Source organism: Nilaparvata lugens, chromosome X (assembly GCF_014356525.2).
Source record: "Nilaparvata lugens isolate BPH chromosome X, ASM1435652v1, whole genome shotgun sequence".
NCBI classification, from domain to species: domain Eukaryota; kingdom Metazoa; phylum Arthropoda; class Insecta; order Hemiptera; family Delphacidae; genus Nilaparvata; species Nilaparvata lugens.
Window position 1 is genome coordinate 101,800,935 of NC_052518.1, and position 17,855 is coordinate 101,818,789.

General features: G+C 31.3%; 1 protein-coding gene across 1 annotated transcript in view; it reads left to right on the plus strand.

The window, feature by feature from the left end:
• Window positions 1-6,072: 6,072 nt before the first annotated feature.
• LOC111048183 overlaps window positions 6,073-17,855 on the plus strand; it is a 61,437-nt gene continuing 49,654 nt past the window's right edge. Inside the window, exons 1-2 of the mRNA XM_022334048.2 lie at window positions 6,073-6,341; window positions 11,243-11,326. Of these exons, the coding sequence (XP_022189740.2) occupies window positions 6,259-6,341; window positions 11,243-11,326 (167 nt within the window). The 5' untranslated portion in view covers window positions 6,073-6,258. The remainder of the gene's footprint in view (window positions 6,342-11,242; window positions 11,327-17,855) is intronic.

Genomic DNA, 17,855 nt, shown 5'->3' on the forward strand with positions numbered 1-17,855 from the left:
GAAGGTTTCGGTTGTGATATATTGTTCAAAATAGTTCATAGAACTCCAATCTGCTCGAGTTCCAGCTTCAGTATTGGGTTCATCCCTCATTTGTATCTGGCCATTGAATTCCTCTCTATGTCGCCACCGTGTTCTTTTTGTGTGATTCCCAGTGCTGGTGGAAGGAATTGGTTGTTCTGTAGTAATTGTGTCTTGTTGTCTTGTTTCCTCTTGCCCTGTTTCTGCTGCAGCACTAGTATCATCTTCTTCATATCCATCTCCATCATATTCACCAGCCAATGCCGCCTCAATTAAGGCATCATCAGTTTCTGTGACACCTGTCAGAGAGAAAGAAGATGCATAATTGTTATTTGTTTTTCAAAAAACTTTATATCAAATTTTAAAATATTCTTCGAATTATAGATCAAGAGAATAACAATCTCAGCACAAAACAAAAAATAAACTTGATATTATAACTTTGAAGTAGAAAATAAACATATATTTGTAGTGTGACAGGTTTTTTACTTTACATGGAGCTTTGTCAGAGATTGTCGACAATAAAGAGACTGTGCAGTACCAATACACGAGAATCATACTTGGTGTAACAAACAGCACCTTATTCTAATCAAGAACCTCAAGGCTTGATACAGTCCGGTTCCAAGATTAACAAAGATTGTCAAAGCAAAACAGCTGGCAAACCACAAGTATATATCTTTATTTTATAGTTCAATATAATAATAACTAGTTTACATTAGTGAGAAATTGACAACTGATTAAAAATACTTTACCTCCATCTCCATCGCATCCTTCATCTTCCAGCTCGGATAAGTCTCCATTCAAAAGAATCTCTTCAATTTCATTCTCGTTCAGATCTGTGGAAAAGCAAGGATGAGAAAAAATAAGAGTTTAATCATGAAAATACTTAGAAAAAATGTACCAAATTTTTATAGAGTACTGTACCAAAATTATTCTGATGTGTGTTTTGTAAAATGTGTAGGCTGCAACCGCAGGATTGATGAATTTATCAGCATACAGGCATTGTAATTTGAAAAATCAGTTCTTCCCAATATGGATGCATTTTTATAAATCATTTATTGCAGAAATCCTACATTTTAAAATTGTTGTTGTCCTATTAATTAAATTTTCAATGCAAAGTTGTATAGTCCAGTCAGTAATTGTAACTTTGAGATAATGAGCTCATTGTCCTCAAATGAGGACAACAAAAGTTTGGTTAGAGAATACTCATAGAAGAGAAGACGCCGTTTGTCCTCAAATGAGTACGTTTTTCATATGCCCAAATATAATGGAAAAAATAATAAAAATTAGCTTAATATGCAGTCAAATGATGAAAAAATACATAGAGAATGGATAAATATGGGAATATCTACAAGTTAGTTGAAAAATAAGGACTTACCAGCAATGTTCATGGGTTGATCCATTTCATATGACCTTTCAAGAAAATTCGCTCCTACAAACATAACCTGCAACTTTTAGTGTGAAAAACTGGCGCTAGAGTGCAGTTCAGAACGTCCTTGATTGGACACAACTGGCTCTTCTTCGATAAGTTAATCTGAATTTTTTTTATAGATTGGAATAGAATGTCAATTTTGAGGAAAATTTTGAGGACAAAAACCCCCCACCGGCCTGAAGAGGATATAACAAATGCACCTTCTATAATACAGGAATATGAAGAACGGTTGGAGGCACGAGGCTATGCAAAGGATATTCCAGCACTCGCTAAAATATCTTAGAGAGCAAAATGACAATTTCAACACAATGTCATAATGTTGGATAAAGACTTTCTGAATCATTGAATTGAATTGAATGACTGCATTTATTTTGACGAAGGAGGGCGAAGTTAGGACGCAGTCGGCCCTCTCCTACACTTAACCCTCAAAGCTGTGAGATGAAAATGTTTGCCCCTCTCCCCCTTAAGACCTGAACTAGTGAGATTGCCAACATGAATTTGATTTGGGGGGGAGGGGTGTTTGGCGGCAATAGTAAAAGTTTGGCTATAGTAAAGCGCCCTGCATACCCGATACCCTTCCATTTAGGATTCAGATTTATAATAATAATAATAATTCGTTTATTTCACTGCATTTTTACAATAATTGGTAATACAAATACATATATTAAACATAATGGTTAAACATTACAATTGGTAATACTGCGTGGGGCAGGCTTGTCGGTGGCTGAGCCTAAGGGCTTGCGCCCGAAGTTGAAGCTCTTTGTCGTGCCCGCTGAGCTCAGCGAGGATGAGTTCTTGAGTTGTCTGATAAATATATTTCATATAAATTTTACCAAATAAATAAAATATTAGATCTGAAAGATTTAAAAACTGTGTATTTTGCATTGGTGCAATTCATTTTAGAATATGGGATAGTAATCTGGGGTGGAGCTTTTGACACTCATGTAAATAATTTATTCATCACCCAAAAATATATTATTAAAATAAACATAGACTTTATTCAACTAATCTATTATTTCACGAGTTTAACGTTTTGACTTTGAGACAACTCTACTTGATGATAATATGAATAATTACCACAATATCAACTTCTCAACTACACAAAAAATGTTTAATTTATAATAAATGTCTGATTAAAATAATGATACATTATATCTAGCATGACATTTATGTGGGTACATGTGATGGAACCAAACTATACAATTATTATTTTCTGTCTACTCAATTTGGATTTAGGAATATTATTTATAAGTTACAATTTCACATAATCAACCTAATAAGGTACCTAATGTACTAAAGGGGGATGAATTTATATAACCTCATAGCATGAAAACCATGATCTAAAAACACAGATCATATCCAAACTTGAAATTATTGAAACGAGGCCACTATGTTTTCCAGCTATGAGGCTATATAAATTCCCCTTTTGTACATTAGGTACCTTCTCAGGTTAAGTATGTGAAATTGTAACTTATGAATAATATTCCTATAACCATATGGAGTAGACAGAAAATAATAGTATATAGGTTAGTTCAACGTCTTATTCTTTCAATTATGGAGAAATACCATAACATCTTCTCCCATACAAATCAATAATATTTTATTCTAATCATTTTACAATAATTAATGCAATCTGTCTCTTTGTTGTGACATACTTAATTGATGACAAGTATTCCTTCTATATGCAATCATATTTTGACTATCAGCTTTCTCCAAATTTTAGCTATAATGTGCTTTCAAAACTTTTCATTGAGCAAATAATTTTTATATATTTTAGATTGTATGAACAATCTGACCGTATTTAATATGAAAACTGTGAATCCAGTGATATTATTAAATAATAGTATAGTAGCCTACTATGATAATTCATAAGTATTTATGATCTGAAATGATCAGTTTTATTGGTTCTTCTTTTACCCAATACATTCTCATTGTTATCAGATAAATTTTCTCAAATTTATTTGGAATAAGAAATTTTACAAAAACACAGCTCCTCGTGCGCTGCATTTTCAAAAAACCAGGCATAGATTATAAATATGTATTAATTGTTCAACAATAATTTATGTCGATACATTACAATAATTGTCTGTATCAAGTTCTAGTTGTTTTTAAATCCAATTTTAGTTGATTAATTTCTCTTCATTTATCAGTAATAATTTCCATACCCCTTAACTGTAATATTCAGAAAACGAATTATCTTCAATAATTCCTACTTTAATTAAGCAATTATGTTTTGTAATGTATCAAAAAATAATATTGTATCAGGCATCAACATCCACCTTCTTTGACTGTTGTGTATCGTATATGGAGTGGAGTGATGTTCTAAAATTTATAAGATTTTGGCTTTCAACGTTTGAAATATATTTACTCTAATAGTACATGTCAATATTCATATCAATCATAATTTATGAAAAATGCTTTTTATGAATATATCTAGTTTGACTGCGATCGAATTCAATGGCTTGAATTAATGTGATATTATTAAAAGTATAGTTGTAAGTTGAGAAAGCAATAAAAAACATGTTGTTGAAGATTGTTATTCATTGCATGTTACTGATTCGTTCAAATAAAAATGTTGAATTTGTGAATTATTTATGTATCCTCACCCACATTTCTCAAATGTATAATAATGTATTTATCATGTTTTACTTGTATGATTAGTTTTTATTGCGTTCATTACACAAGATTTTGGCGGCTGGCTGGGGTATGAGAAAATACAAACTAATAATATTAGTAGTTTTATTATTGGAATAGGAACTTACAAAAATTTAGCTTGTATTTTCTCATGTAACAGTGCCCTGGTGTTTATTTTGAATGATTTCTTTATATAATTTATACAACTTAATGTTTGTGAGAAAATATAATAATTTATTGAATAACTTCTTTATATAATTTAATGTTTGTGAGAAAATATCATAATTGAAATTTGTATACGGTAATGCATATTACTGTTGTGGAATAATTTACAATATTACATAGTTGAAGAATTGATTATATATAGTCATCAAGTGAAACTGACTATACACTGAATAGTCAATTTTTTAAATTATTATGAATAAAAGACGTTCCCAGACGAACGCTCTTTTTATAGAACCTTGAGGCTCCAGTTCCTACCTTTTTGACACACCATTCAACGTCATAAAAGATAAAATACATTGTGGTGAGTTGATGGTGAAGTTAAATTCAGGGAGCTGAGTGAGGAACCTCTTGGGGATCTAGCACCTCCACAGCATAAATGAAAATGTAGATTACTTTATTGTGATGGATAATTGACTGGAAAACTTTGACACTGCCTTTCTGGAAACCCTAGTTCTGGACAACGACTTCAGGTATCAAAGTAAGTTTTCAAGTTCATTTATTGCATTAAAAGACAACAATGGAATATACTTCACAATATGAAAAATGTTTATACATGTAAACTAGCAGTAACTTTTGCCAATAATTGGGACTGCTGCCGGATGATCACCATAATCATTAAAAATTATTCATTGTTTTTATAATTATTATAGATAGTTAACCATTTTGACTTTTAGTGGAAATGAGCTTCACAATATTATTAATATTCTCATTAGTATACGGATTGAGTCCGGTGGCGTACGGTATGTATTATAATATATAAATCGATATAATATGTAGATTTATATATATATCATAGGCTATATTGGGGGCCATGCAGTGGCGGATTTGTGATTGATTCAAGAGATGGGAGTCAAGGGTTTCACCTCCAGAAAATAATTTCTATTTACTATTATTAGAAAGTACCTATCATTATATCTATAACTGTTCATAGATCATAATCTTCCAAATTACATTTACTTCAAAGCATAAATTAGTTGCGGGGGCGGAAATTTGGGCCCAACTACACGGGCGTCTGAGACGCGCTGATTTTTTTTCTGCTCGTTCACCGTATGGTTAATATTGAACTTTGCATTGTCTCTTAAGGGGTAAACTACGCGAGCGAAAAATATAATGCTTCCCATAAGAGACAATGCATTTCTGATGAAGCGCGGAATAAATTCCGCGCGTCTAGGACGCCCGTATAACAGAATACATGTATTCTGTGCCCGTATAGTTGGGGCCTTGGGCGCCCCTTGAGTAGATAATAAATTCATATTGTTCTACAACTTCATAATGTGCATTGTGGATACTAAGATTATTATTATGAGAATTATCATCATCAGCAACAGAGGAGCAAGTTTTGCCAACTCTTACATAAAATTTACCAAAACTTTTGAGTAGTGATTGGTATTACAAAATAAACAAAGTAAATTATATTTATTCCGCGACTTTTCCCTTTCTAAAAGCCATTTATTCTTCCCTGCAATTACTGGAACTAGCTCAAACTCGTATTTCCAATTCAATTCATTGCTTCTCAAAGTTCATAATTACAGAAAGTTTGATAATGCAATTTTGATTTATCGGCCATTATAACCTAACGTTGTGAGGTAGTCTTTCAACAGAAAAAATACTTCAATATTGAACAGAATACTGTCGAGTGAATTTTTTCTGGTCTAAATAGAATATTTTACAGCTAATTGACTATTTTTTTTATTTTAAAGTTTTTATTTTTTTTACATTTTTTCTTACTTTCATTCATCTAGAGAGCTGTGGTTGACATTATTGATTTTTCTGAAACATCTTGGCAACCAATCACAAGTAGTCAGATTTTTCCCGTAGAGAGAGCTTTTTTTAATGTCAATAGTTTTAACTGTAACATGTAAATTGTATTTTGTCGCGAAGTACCGAATTACAAGCAGTTCTCTGTTTAGTGATCTAAATATCGAATTAGTGGTGTAACGTACAGTTTCAAAATGCAGGTTGCAACTCTGTTTAGGGAAACAGCCACGCTTCTAGGAGCTTCAATGGAAGCATCAGAAGGGCCTGGCCTTAAAATGTAAGTGATTTTAACATTAGCTTATTACAAAATAGCCTATCAATACAAAATTTATTACTTGTTCTTTCAATAAATTATGACTAGAAACTCTGTTATGTTTTTCTTTGATTTGCATCATTTAGCCTGTACTGCATGCATATAACCTTAGATGTCCCACAGTTATATTTATAGTAGTGGCCTTTATATACAAGTTCAAATAACGTTCTTTCTTTTGTTGGATAATTTAGAACAATTTAAACATTGTTAGTAGCTCCATATTTTATATAACTTATGTCATGGTTTATTCCCTAGTATGATTTTTACGTTAACATTGTTTATCAAATTCATGGCTAGCCTCCTCAAATTTCCCTGTTTTAGTCTACCTCGCTGAAGGTTATTGATACGCTGATTTGTATGTTATCATATTCATGCAACTGTTGTCAAATTAGCATATTTTCCAAGTCAAAAAATATCAAAAGATAGTATAGATTATGTTGGGATGTTGATCAGTACTTAGTTTTCTGTATATCGCATTTTATTCTTATCATGACTGTAACATCGATCTGTGTAGTTTTATTTTTGCACAAAATTGCAGTTTTATTGCATTATTTGAAATTAGTTGTTATATATTATTCTTTGTCCCATTTTTCTGTTACTGATAATAGGCCTACTATTTGTCCATCTTTAGTCTAGGCTAGTAGTTGAAGCTGGTTGTTATGGGTTAAGTTAGGTTACTTCAATCTTTTCCCGGATTTATCACCTCATGAATTTAGATTCCATCTGGTTTGTAGATAATATGTTGACCCTTTCATTATTAATCGATCGGTCAAATGCACCTGGCATTGACTCATTCATAGTACCATATTAACGCAAATTTATGACTAACTCAACTAAAAACAGTTCATTTGAGTTTGAAATTATCGCACCCGTAAAGGAAATACTTTACCAAAATAATGTCAGAATTTTTTTATTAACTTTTCTAGTATTTTTCATAGCTGTCAGTGAGTAGAGTTTTTTTTGTGAGTTGATAATCCATGTTGATTGCTTCAATCAATTAAAAGGAGCGGCCGGCATGTGTGTGTGTGTGTGTGTGTGTGTGTGTGTGTGTGTGATCCATAAATCCATTCCGTATGAAATCTATTTAACTTAATCTTTTATAATTAAGGTAGGCTTATAGTGACATTTACGTTTTTATGTCAGTGGAAATGATATAGGAATGGATTGTTGTCGATTTTAATATTCCATCGCATTCTATCATAGTAGACAGCTGTGATTCAATTTATCCGGATATAAGTTATCTGATTAATATTAATTATTGATTCTCCGTAATAATGATGTATTCTATCTAAAATCGATTTTATTCGTCAAGAAGATATTTTTTTCATGATTTAATACTAAATTTTCATAATAATTAGAATTAAATATTCTGGTATCGGTATTTTATTATATTTCTTCATAGCTTAGATGCTTTCATGAAAAATATATTGTCTTGACAAATAAAAAAGAATTGTAGAATTGAGATAAGTTAGTATTGAAACTTTGAAAATTTCGCAACGGTGCGGAGTACCGTAGAAAGAATAGAGCTATCAGATCAAAGCAGAGCTATCTGCTTTGTCTAATGACATACAAGGATAGCAACACCAATGTATCAGAGGCTAACTTTAAAATACGAATCTCGCTGTAGGTTAGTATTTAGGTGTAATAAAGTTGGTTTTCATTAATTCTTTACAATAATTCAAATAATTATAAAAAAGCGTTGAATAAAATTTGTATATTCCTTTAGCTTCCTTTAGTAGTGACAAGGCACATTTTCATATCAATGAATACGTGTGAATAAGAAAACATTCCACTACTGGGCGAACCTTCGAATTATCCATAAAATACCGCAAAACAACGATTTATTGAGATATTTGTGCAAGAGCTGATGAAAACTTCAGAAATCGTTTTCAACAAAGCTAATGAAATAAGTTTTGTAACATTATTATGTTTCTTGACAGTAAAAGATTGATTGATTAATGGCCGCGATCTTTAGGACATTATTTTCAAAACCTAGTTAATATAAATGTGCTATTTGACCGATTTAGAAAAAGGAAAATCATTTTCTCTGAGTCACTTTTTATAGCTCCTTGCTTGATACCGCTTAATCGGTTCTGCATAAGTGTAATTGCTATTGTGCGTGGCTTTTCGAACTTTCTGTACAGAGAGATATATCAGATTTTACTGAGTCCTTACACTCCTTAAGATCTAAAATTGTTTTATAGGTACTGAACTGTATCGGTAGACATAACAAAAGGCTGTAAAAGCACGTTCGCTTCAAGGCTTATAGTGCTTTTCAGTTGAACTGCTAATGCAAAACAATAATTTCCACCTCCCAGCATCCACTCATACTACGTCTATAGTGAGGTTCAAGTTATAATGGCAGTGGAGAAAGATAGGAGAACAACATTGCCGATTCTCTTTTTTGTCACTGTCTTCTATTTAATCTATATAATATTCTGATGAAATATCAACTGTTTTTCTTGTTTTAAATAATCAATTATACTTTATTCGTCAAGAAAATATTTTTTCAATGTTTTGATAATAAATTTTTGTAAATGAAAATCTCTTACATTTTCTTACATTCTCCTCTTACAATTTCTTACATTCTCTTACATCTTATCCACTGCGCACAAGTCTTGTAGTTATGTAGCAATCATCCTTTTAAAAAAGTAATAGAAATCGAAGTAAAAACTTGATATCAATTACACCCCATCATTTTTGTATAAGATAGTTGAGGTTGAATAGTATATAATAAACCTTGGTATATAATAAACCTATGACGCTAATTAAAATATATATTTTGAGACAATTCTGCATTGTGAGAATTATTTTTTGTTCGAAATTACAATAGATAGATTAGAAAATGCAACGGGAATCAGTGACTTGGAGTAGATAGATTGATAATTGTATCAGTATAGATATTATATGATTCGCTCTTTATACTTTTTCATTTAAGCTCTGCCAGTGTAGATAATCTATCTAACAGTGGACAGATATAGAATTGATTATTCACTGCAAGCATACAATGGCTTGGAGTATAACTTTTCAGTTCCCATGGTTCATTTTATTGCGATAACATTGTAAAATTGTGCATGAATTTTACAATATGGTGGCATATTGATGAGCTGACATCTCACCAACTAACAAACTGCACTGTAGTCTATTTGATGTTGATGCAATAATAGTGAGGACTAAGTTATAATGTATGACAGTTTTTGATCGACATTTCAAATCAAAGTTTATTCATCAAAAAACAATTACAATACAAATTAGAATATTATAACATTTAATACAATGAAGTTTTATGTATTAATTTCTTAATAGGCATAGATAATTCAATGAATAAATATACACCCCACTATAAATGATAATATGTTGGGGTACATTGGTGTTGCTATCCTTATTTGGCTCCAGAACCTTTCCAGATAGTTATCAATTTTGTAGAAATATGATTAATTTGAAAAATATTCAATCTTAAACATGAAATTTATTATATAGGAATAAAAATAAAAATCTCAGTACCCTTTTTGAATTATTTAATCACAACATGTTTCAACATTGATGCCATTTTCAAGTGATACGAAGTAAATAAATAAATACTGCTGGAAGATTCTTATTTTTGATCATATGTTAGTGTATTCATATGATTTTATGAACTAGGACTGTAAATTTTGGATTTAAGTTTGCATGATTCTATCAATAATGGGTTATTAGTGTCTAATTGGATTAAGTTTATTATTTTATCTCTGTTTAATTTTGCCGCTTCATAAATATGAAATTCTTCTTTAACATTCAGTTTAGTTTTCAACTTTTATTACTTTCAATACTAAATTATGGTAATAAAAGTGGAAAACTGAATGTTAAAGAAGAATTTAATATTTATGAAGCGGCAAAATTAAACAGAGATAAAATAATAAACTTGATCCAATTAGACAGACACCAATAACCCCATTTTTGATAGAATCATGCAAATTTAAATCCAAAATTTACAGTCCTAGTTCATAAAATCATATGAATACACTAACATATGATCAAAAATAAGAATCTTCCAGCAGTATTTATTCATTTGCTTCATATCACTTGAAAATGGCATCAATGTTGAAACATGTTGTGATTATATATTATTTCAAAAGGGTACTGAGATCTTTATTTTTATTTCTATTTATATTACAAGTAGCCCCATACAGAAAAGAGATGAATGAAATTTATTATTTAATCATTCAAAAATATATTTTCTTGGCGAATAAAATATAATTGATTAGGCTACCTTTTATCGAAATTTACAGTTAATATTGAATCATATACAATATGATTCAATATTGTATATACCGGTATCTCAGCTCTATAAAAGCAGTGACAAGGCAGAGAATCAGCTTCGCTGTTTTCCTATCTTTCTCCACTGACATTATAACGTGAAGCTCACTATAGTACGGGTGCTAACTTCATTACAAATGAACCAACCATAATCTGATTGGACTGATGCAATTGAGGAAAGCTGCATCTAACTCCGACGAAAACGGGACTAAAACTAAGTTTAGGGACAGGCTTCCCACAAATAATGTTCAACAAATTGAAGCTGCATTTTCTAAATGAATAAAACCGATCTCAGGGATTGGAGGAAAATGTAACGCTTTAGTTTTATTTTGCTCGTTTCAAGGAATGAACATTTTTTTATTTTTGGATTTGCTACTACTACAGGTAGGTCGACGTTATAATGACAGTATTTGATTGACATTGGTGTTGCTATCCTTGTCTATCATTCAACAAAGCAGATATTGCTATCCTTACGTAGACATATTATCCATACTATCATATAATATGCTATTTCTTATTCTTTTATTTCCATATTCATTTCATCAATTTATTGTTTCATTTTCTCTTAGGAATTGTGGAAATGAAGAATGGCAACAACAACATCAGCAGCATCAACAGCAGCAGCAGCAGCAACAACAGCAACAACAGTCAAAGTGAGTTTAAACAACAATAATGCTTTTCAACTTATTTGAAGAATCTTTGTCGATTGTTGAACTCTGTAACGATGAAACAATTATTAGGTTTGAAGTCCGGTGCTCATAATTATTGATTATTAAAACTATATGATGATAATATTTCATTATTGATATTATATATTTGAAATAATTTTATTGATTTAGTGGAATTGATTATTGGTTATGCGGACTGGAAGTGTTTTCGTTGATTAGTTATTTTTCGTTTACTTGTTGCTCGTAAAGATTATATACCGGGTGTTTCAAAAAGAATGACTCAATTTCAAACAGTTATATTTATTTTAAAAATGGTGTACACAAACCAATTTTTCATAAAATTACTCACAAAAGTATCAAATTTATGATGATGTATTATAAGTGTTCTATGTGCCCTCCTTTTGAGGCTCGGACGACATCTAGTCGGTAGCTAAATTCATCCCCGACTGTTCGCAAGATGTCTGTCTTCTCTGACTGTAGCTACTGCATCAGTTATCTTGGTTTTTAGCTCCTCAATATAAAGTGCTCAGGGAGGAACAACGTTAAAGATCATGTTTATATTCCTCCCTTAGCACTTGATATTGAGGAGCTAAAAACCAGGATAACTGAAGCAGTAGCTACAGTCAGTTTGACAAGACATCTTGCATCTTGAGAACAACGTTAAGGATCGTGTTTATGTTCCTCCCTTAGTACTTGATATTGAGTAGCTAAAAACCAGGATAACTGATGCAGTAGCTACAGTCCGAGAAGACAGACATCTTGCGAACAGTCTGGGATGAATTTGGCTACCGTCTAGATGTCGTCCGAGCCTCAAAACGAGGGCACATAGACCACTTATAATACATCATCATAAACTTGATACTTCTGTGAGTAATTTGATTTAAGATTGGTTTGTGTACACCATTTTTAAAAATAAATATAACTGTTAAAAATTGGGTTATTCTTTTTGAAACACCCGTTATATTTCACTACCCTATAAAATGTAGTACTTACTAGACATGTTACCACCCTGAAGAATTTACTAGTAAGTTATTCAGTTTATTTATCTGAGACAATATCGCATATAATGTACAGTATTGCGTATCAAAAATGTAATATAGTGACGCCTCTCAATACTTCTGTGTATGGAGCAAAATCTTCAATTTTTAAGTCAAATTCTTATGATAAATTCCATGCTTAATATTTTGTTGTAAATCTTGAGTCACTTTATTACAACTGGGGAAATTGTATACATTCGATATTGAAACTAGTAGGGTTACAATAAAATAAATGATACTTGACAATTTTTTATTGTTTCAATAATCAGTTGCCAAAAAAGAAGATTGAATACCTTTAGAATTTGAAACATTGTGGCCAATAATTTTGATTGTTGAATGAATGTGAGGTCTTCCTTGTGATATTGCATGCATGATTGCAACTGCATGATATTAAACATTTAGGTCTAAACTCAATCATTCTTCTTCTAATTATGTTCCTTAATATCTTCTTGGGTGTTATAAATCATATAGTGTGGTCCATGTTATAATGGCAGTGGAGAAAGCGTTGCCGATTCTTTGCATTGCCACTGCCTTCAGTAGAATATAGCTGACACCGGTATAACTGATGTAATATCCTTGTAAAATAGATCAATAATTATATTTCATTCGGTGAGAAAATATATTATTCAATGATTCAATAATAACTTTTTATAATTGAGATTAAATATTTTGTCAATTTAATTTCTACATTGTTGAAAAACAATCTGGCATCTTTGCGGAGCTAAAATAGGATAGCACTATCTGCTTTGTCGAATGATAGACAAGGATATCAATGTTGATCAAATACTGTCATTATAACGTGGACCTCACTGTAGGGCTGTTTGTAAACACTAAAATCTTTAAACTGTTTGAAATTTATGGTTAACAATGTAATATTGTTGGTAATTTATCAAAAGCTCGATGACTCGACATTTACATCTCTTATCAACTAAAAAACGGCTCCACTGGTCAAGCGGACGGCCTTGAATATAAATTCTGCGCTTGTCGGAGCGAGAGAGAGAGTGAGCGAGCGGGTGAGAAGGAGAGAGAATTACCAGGTGACAGTGACTTTTAGTAAAGGCCAAAAGTCCAAAGTGTTGAAAAAGTTGGGTCCGGAAAAGATTGTTAGGGATGAATACATTCTCCAGAACGGCCTCTTATTTCCACACTTGTTATTTTTCAATTTGTAGAAATATGTAATAATTACAGTATTCTTACTGTAATACAGTATCATTATATCGAAATGGTTTAGTTGAAGTGAAAAAAGAGTTAAATAGTTGTAGTTGTCGTTGGTTATGAGTTAATTCTCCTCTATCCCATCAACTCTGTAGTCGGGTGTGCAAAGGCTAAAAATAAACTTTTTACTCCTGATATTTTTCAAAGTTTTTCGATTTGTATATCATTAAGCTATCAAAATGAGAAAGTTTTCTCAGGTAAACATTTTTTTCCGATCATTACTTTTTGAGATATGAGCGCCTGAAGTTTGAATTTTTGGGACAGAACATTTCAAATTCGGTAAGATAAAAATCCATGAGATTTGTAGGATGGATTCTTAACAACAGAAAACAAATTTCTAATTCAAAGAATATAATTTAAAATCTGTGTTGTTTCTTATTTGGAAACGATTAAGGCCGTGCAAAGGCTAAAAATAAACTTTCTACTGGTGATATTTTTCAAAGTTTTTCGATTTGTATATCATCAAACTATCAAAATCAAATAGTTTTCTCAGGGAAACATTTTTTTCCGATCATTACTTTTTGAGATATGAGCGCCTGAAGTTTGAATTTTTGGGACAGAACATTTCAAATTCTGTAAGATATAAATCCATGAGATTTGTAGGATGGATTCTTCATGGTATTGTTGATCTAGTAAAACAAAAATTTTATGAAAATATCCATTTTTAAGATAGTTATTCAATTTACTAAAAATAACTTTTTGTTGAGTTATTTTTGGTAAATTGAATAACTTTTTCAAAAATTAATATTTTCAAAAAAAAATTGTTTTACTAGATCAACAATACCATGAAGAATCCATCCTATAAATCTCATGGATTTATATCTTACCGAATTTGAAATTTGAATTTTCTGTCCCAAAAATTCAAACTTCAGGCGCTCATATCTCAAAAAGTAATGATCGGAAAAAAATGTTTACCTGAGAAAACTTTCTCATTTTGATAGCTTAATGATATACAAATAGAAAAACTTCGAAAAATATCACGAGTAGAAAGTTTATTTTTAGCCTTTGCATAGCCTTAATGGGAAGGATATTACACTGTTATATATTATTTTCAGAGAGTCGACAATTATTTATTGAAACACCACCGATTGATGTAGCTACATTACAATATTATATTATCTTTATTCAAATTGCATTCAATCTCCATTGTGATTTATAATTTTTTAGCCTATAGTGTTCTCCTCTCTTTCTTCACTGCCATTAAACGTGGATCTCACTAAATTATTTTTCCATGCACACTATTTGTAATATATATTGCCGGTTGCACAGAAGCCGGTTAAATTTTAGCCGTGATTGATTTCAGGAGAACCAATCAGGGAAGCCGTCTTTCCTAAAAGGCCTTCTCTGAATGGTTCTCGTGAAATTAATCACGGTTAAAATTTAACCGGCTTTTGTGCAGACTGATATTCAGTTTTAGTGTGATTGAGATTATTGATAGTTTGCATAAGGAAACTAATAATCCTTCTTGAAAGTAGATTCTCTAATAAAATCGCTCTCAAGTTCTAGAAATCAGTTGTTCGATTTCTTCGATTTTAAAATTTTTGGGTGGAGGTGGAATCTCAAATTATATACAGTACATAAGGTATAAACCAATTTAAATTAATTAATCAATATTTTTGTTAATAAAATATAATTATAGTACCCTTTTTTGAAATTAATAAAATAATAAATTAAATATACAAATTATAACAACTAGATTCAGTAATCCACATCATCTTCAGGCTTTTTTGAAGGGTACTATAATTATTTTTTATAAATAAAAATAAGTAGCCCTGATTTCATACATTTTAAGACAATATTTTGTCATCTATTTCATTATCCATTATACTGCAAGTAAAAATAATCCGTTTTTGAATTATTTTCAACGACACACTACAGTCTAATTTTTGAATATTAGTTATTTAAACTAGTACTCACTGTGGCGCGTTTTCGGATTATATTTAAAACCATTTTCAACACTGAAAGTGTTGAAATAAATAATCCGAAAGCGCTACGTAGTGAGTACTAGTTTTAATAACTAATATTAAAAAATTAGACTGTAGTGTAGTTGAAAATAGTTCAAAAACGGATTAATATTTTGTCGTTTACTACAGTAATTACGTTGCAGAATATTGATTATACTAAGGGGTTGGTGGCTTTTCTAATTATTTACTGATGTCATTCATAGTTTAGTTCTGAATACTTTTTAGTGTTTCGAAGTTTTCACAACTCAACACTTGTAAGCTGTACAGTGCACAGCTCATTGAAATGCTAATCAGCCGATATCTGCAGAGATAGCTAAAGGAAGATTCACTTAAAACTGTCAGCGTGCCTCATAACTAACTTCAATGCTTCCCATATACACAATGCTGACAGTTGAAAGTTAATATCACTGTAGCAACACTGTCATAAGAAGTCATTTTAATTGGAAAATCTGAGAAAACCCCATGGAAGAAAATCAAGTTAATGATTCGTTTCCATACTTGTTTTAACGAATGAACTGTAACTACTTGACACTATTTCAAAAGTAGCCTTCAATAGTTTTCCATGTTACATATTTCCTTGTTTGCTTCATGTACTGGACAGCAGTATCAAAAACTAGCGAATATATTAACTGATGTTTTCGTAGATATTGGTTTCAATATGTATTTTTGACAAAGCAGATAGCGCTAACCTTTCCTACCTCTGCAACGTTGCCAGATCGTGTAGACATGAATAATAAACAAAATATTAGAAAATCTATTATTGAATCATTAGAACATATTTTTTCTTGACGAATAAAATACAATTTGATCATTTTAAACAAGAATGAACAGTTAATATTACATCAGATATACCGGTATCAGCTATCATCTATAGAAGGCAGTGGCAAAGCAGAGAATCGGCAACTCTGTCTGCTATTATTATTAATTGACCGAGCGAAGTGAGGTCTAAGATTCAAGTCGACGGTTTGGCATTTCTCTTAATGTTTAAATGTTTATATGTTTTTATGTTGCGCATTTACGGCGAAACGCGGTAATAGATTTTCATGAAATTTGACAGGTATGTTCCTTTTTAAATTGCGCGTCGACGTATATACAAGGTTTTTGGAAATTTTGCATTTCAAGGATAATTTAAAAGGAAAAAGGAGCCTCCTTCATACGCCAATATTACCGTAAAAATCAGACTAGAATTATTCATCATAAATCAGCTGTCTAGTGGACTATAATACTACCCGTTCAAAAACATCGAACATCTTGAAAATGTATCTTTCCATCAACGTTAGCAGACAGTTGACTATTTATAATACTACCCGTTCAAAAACATCGAACATCTTGAAAATGTATCTTTCCATCAACGTTGTAGACAGTTGCAGCCAGACCTGATAACAGTGCTCACACTCACATTCCGGGACGACACGTCACGGTACGATAGGACAGAAAGCTCTATATTTATTTAGGATTTTTTCTAGACATTTTAAATTGATAAATTATCTATTAATTTTCGAGAAAACATAACAACAGGTCAATGTAACTTACTGAGCGCGAGGTCTACTGTTCACAGAACTACTAGTATCATTATTGTGTTGTAGTACTGTACTATAATAATTGCTCATAAATCCATTGTTATTTTAATTATGTGTAAATTGTAATGTGTAGTATAGGTTTGACTGTGATAGTTGAGTTCTTCAACTTGTATTTTCATTTTTTAATTAATAATGACGATTGTTTCAACATATTGTATGTTTTATGACAATAAACAATGATTTGATTTGATATATTTCTCCACTGCTATTATAACGTGTACCCCACTATAATCCATTGGAACCATAATCTACAGAAAGGCTCAATTAAATGTGACTTTTCTTGAGTTGAAATGGATGGGAAAACATTTCTATAATGAGTTTTTTTTTGCTGATATTGCTCAAAAAACGCTATGAGCTGGGTTGTGGGGATAATGGTGATGATTAGGTTCTTTAGATGAGTTCCGAACCACCGATAATTGATTTTGCTGCAGCTTATAACTTACTGTCTGCAATAGAATTGACCTCAAACCGGCACATTATGAATCAATTTCTGACAAAATACATTGATTTGGCTGTCATGAATTGATGACAAGATTAACTGATCTCTATGATGAGGTGAAGAACGATAGGAGAACAGTGTTGCCAGTTCTTTGCCTTGCCACTGCTTTCTTTAGAGGATAGCTGATGTAATATTAACTGTTCATTCATGTATAATAATGAATAAATTATAAGTATTTCATTCGTCAAGGAAGTATATTTTTCAATGATTGAATGAAGT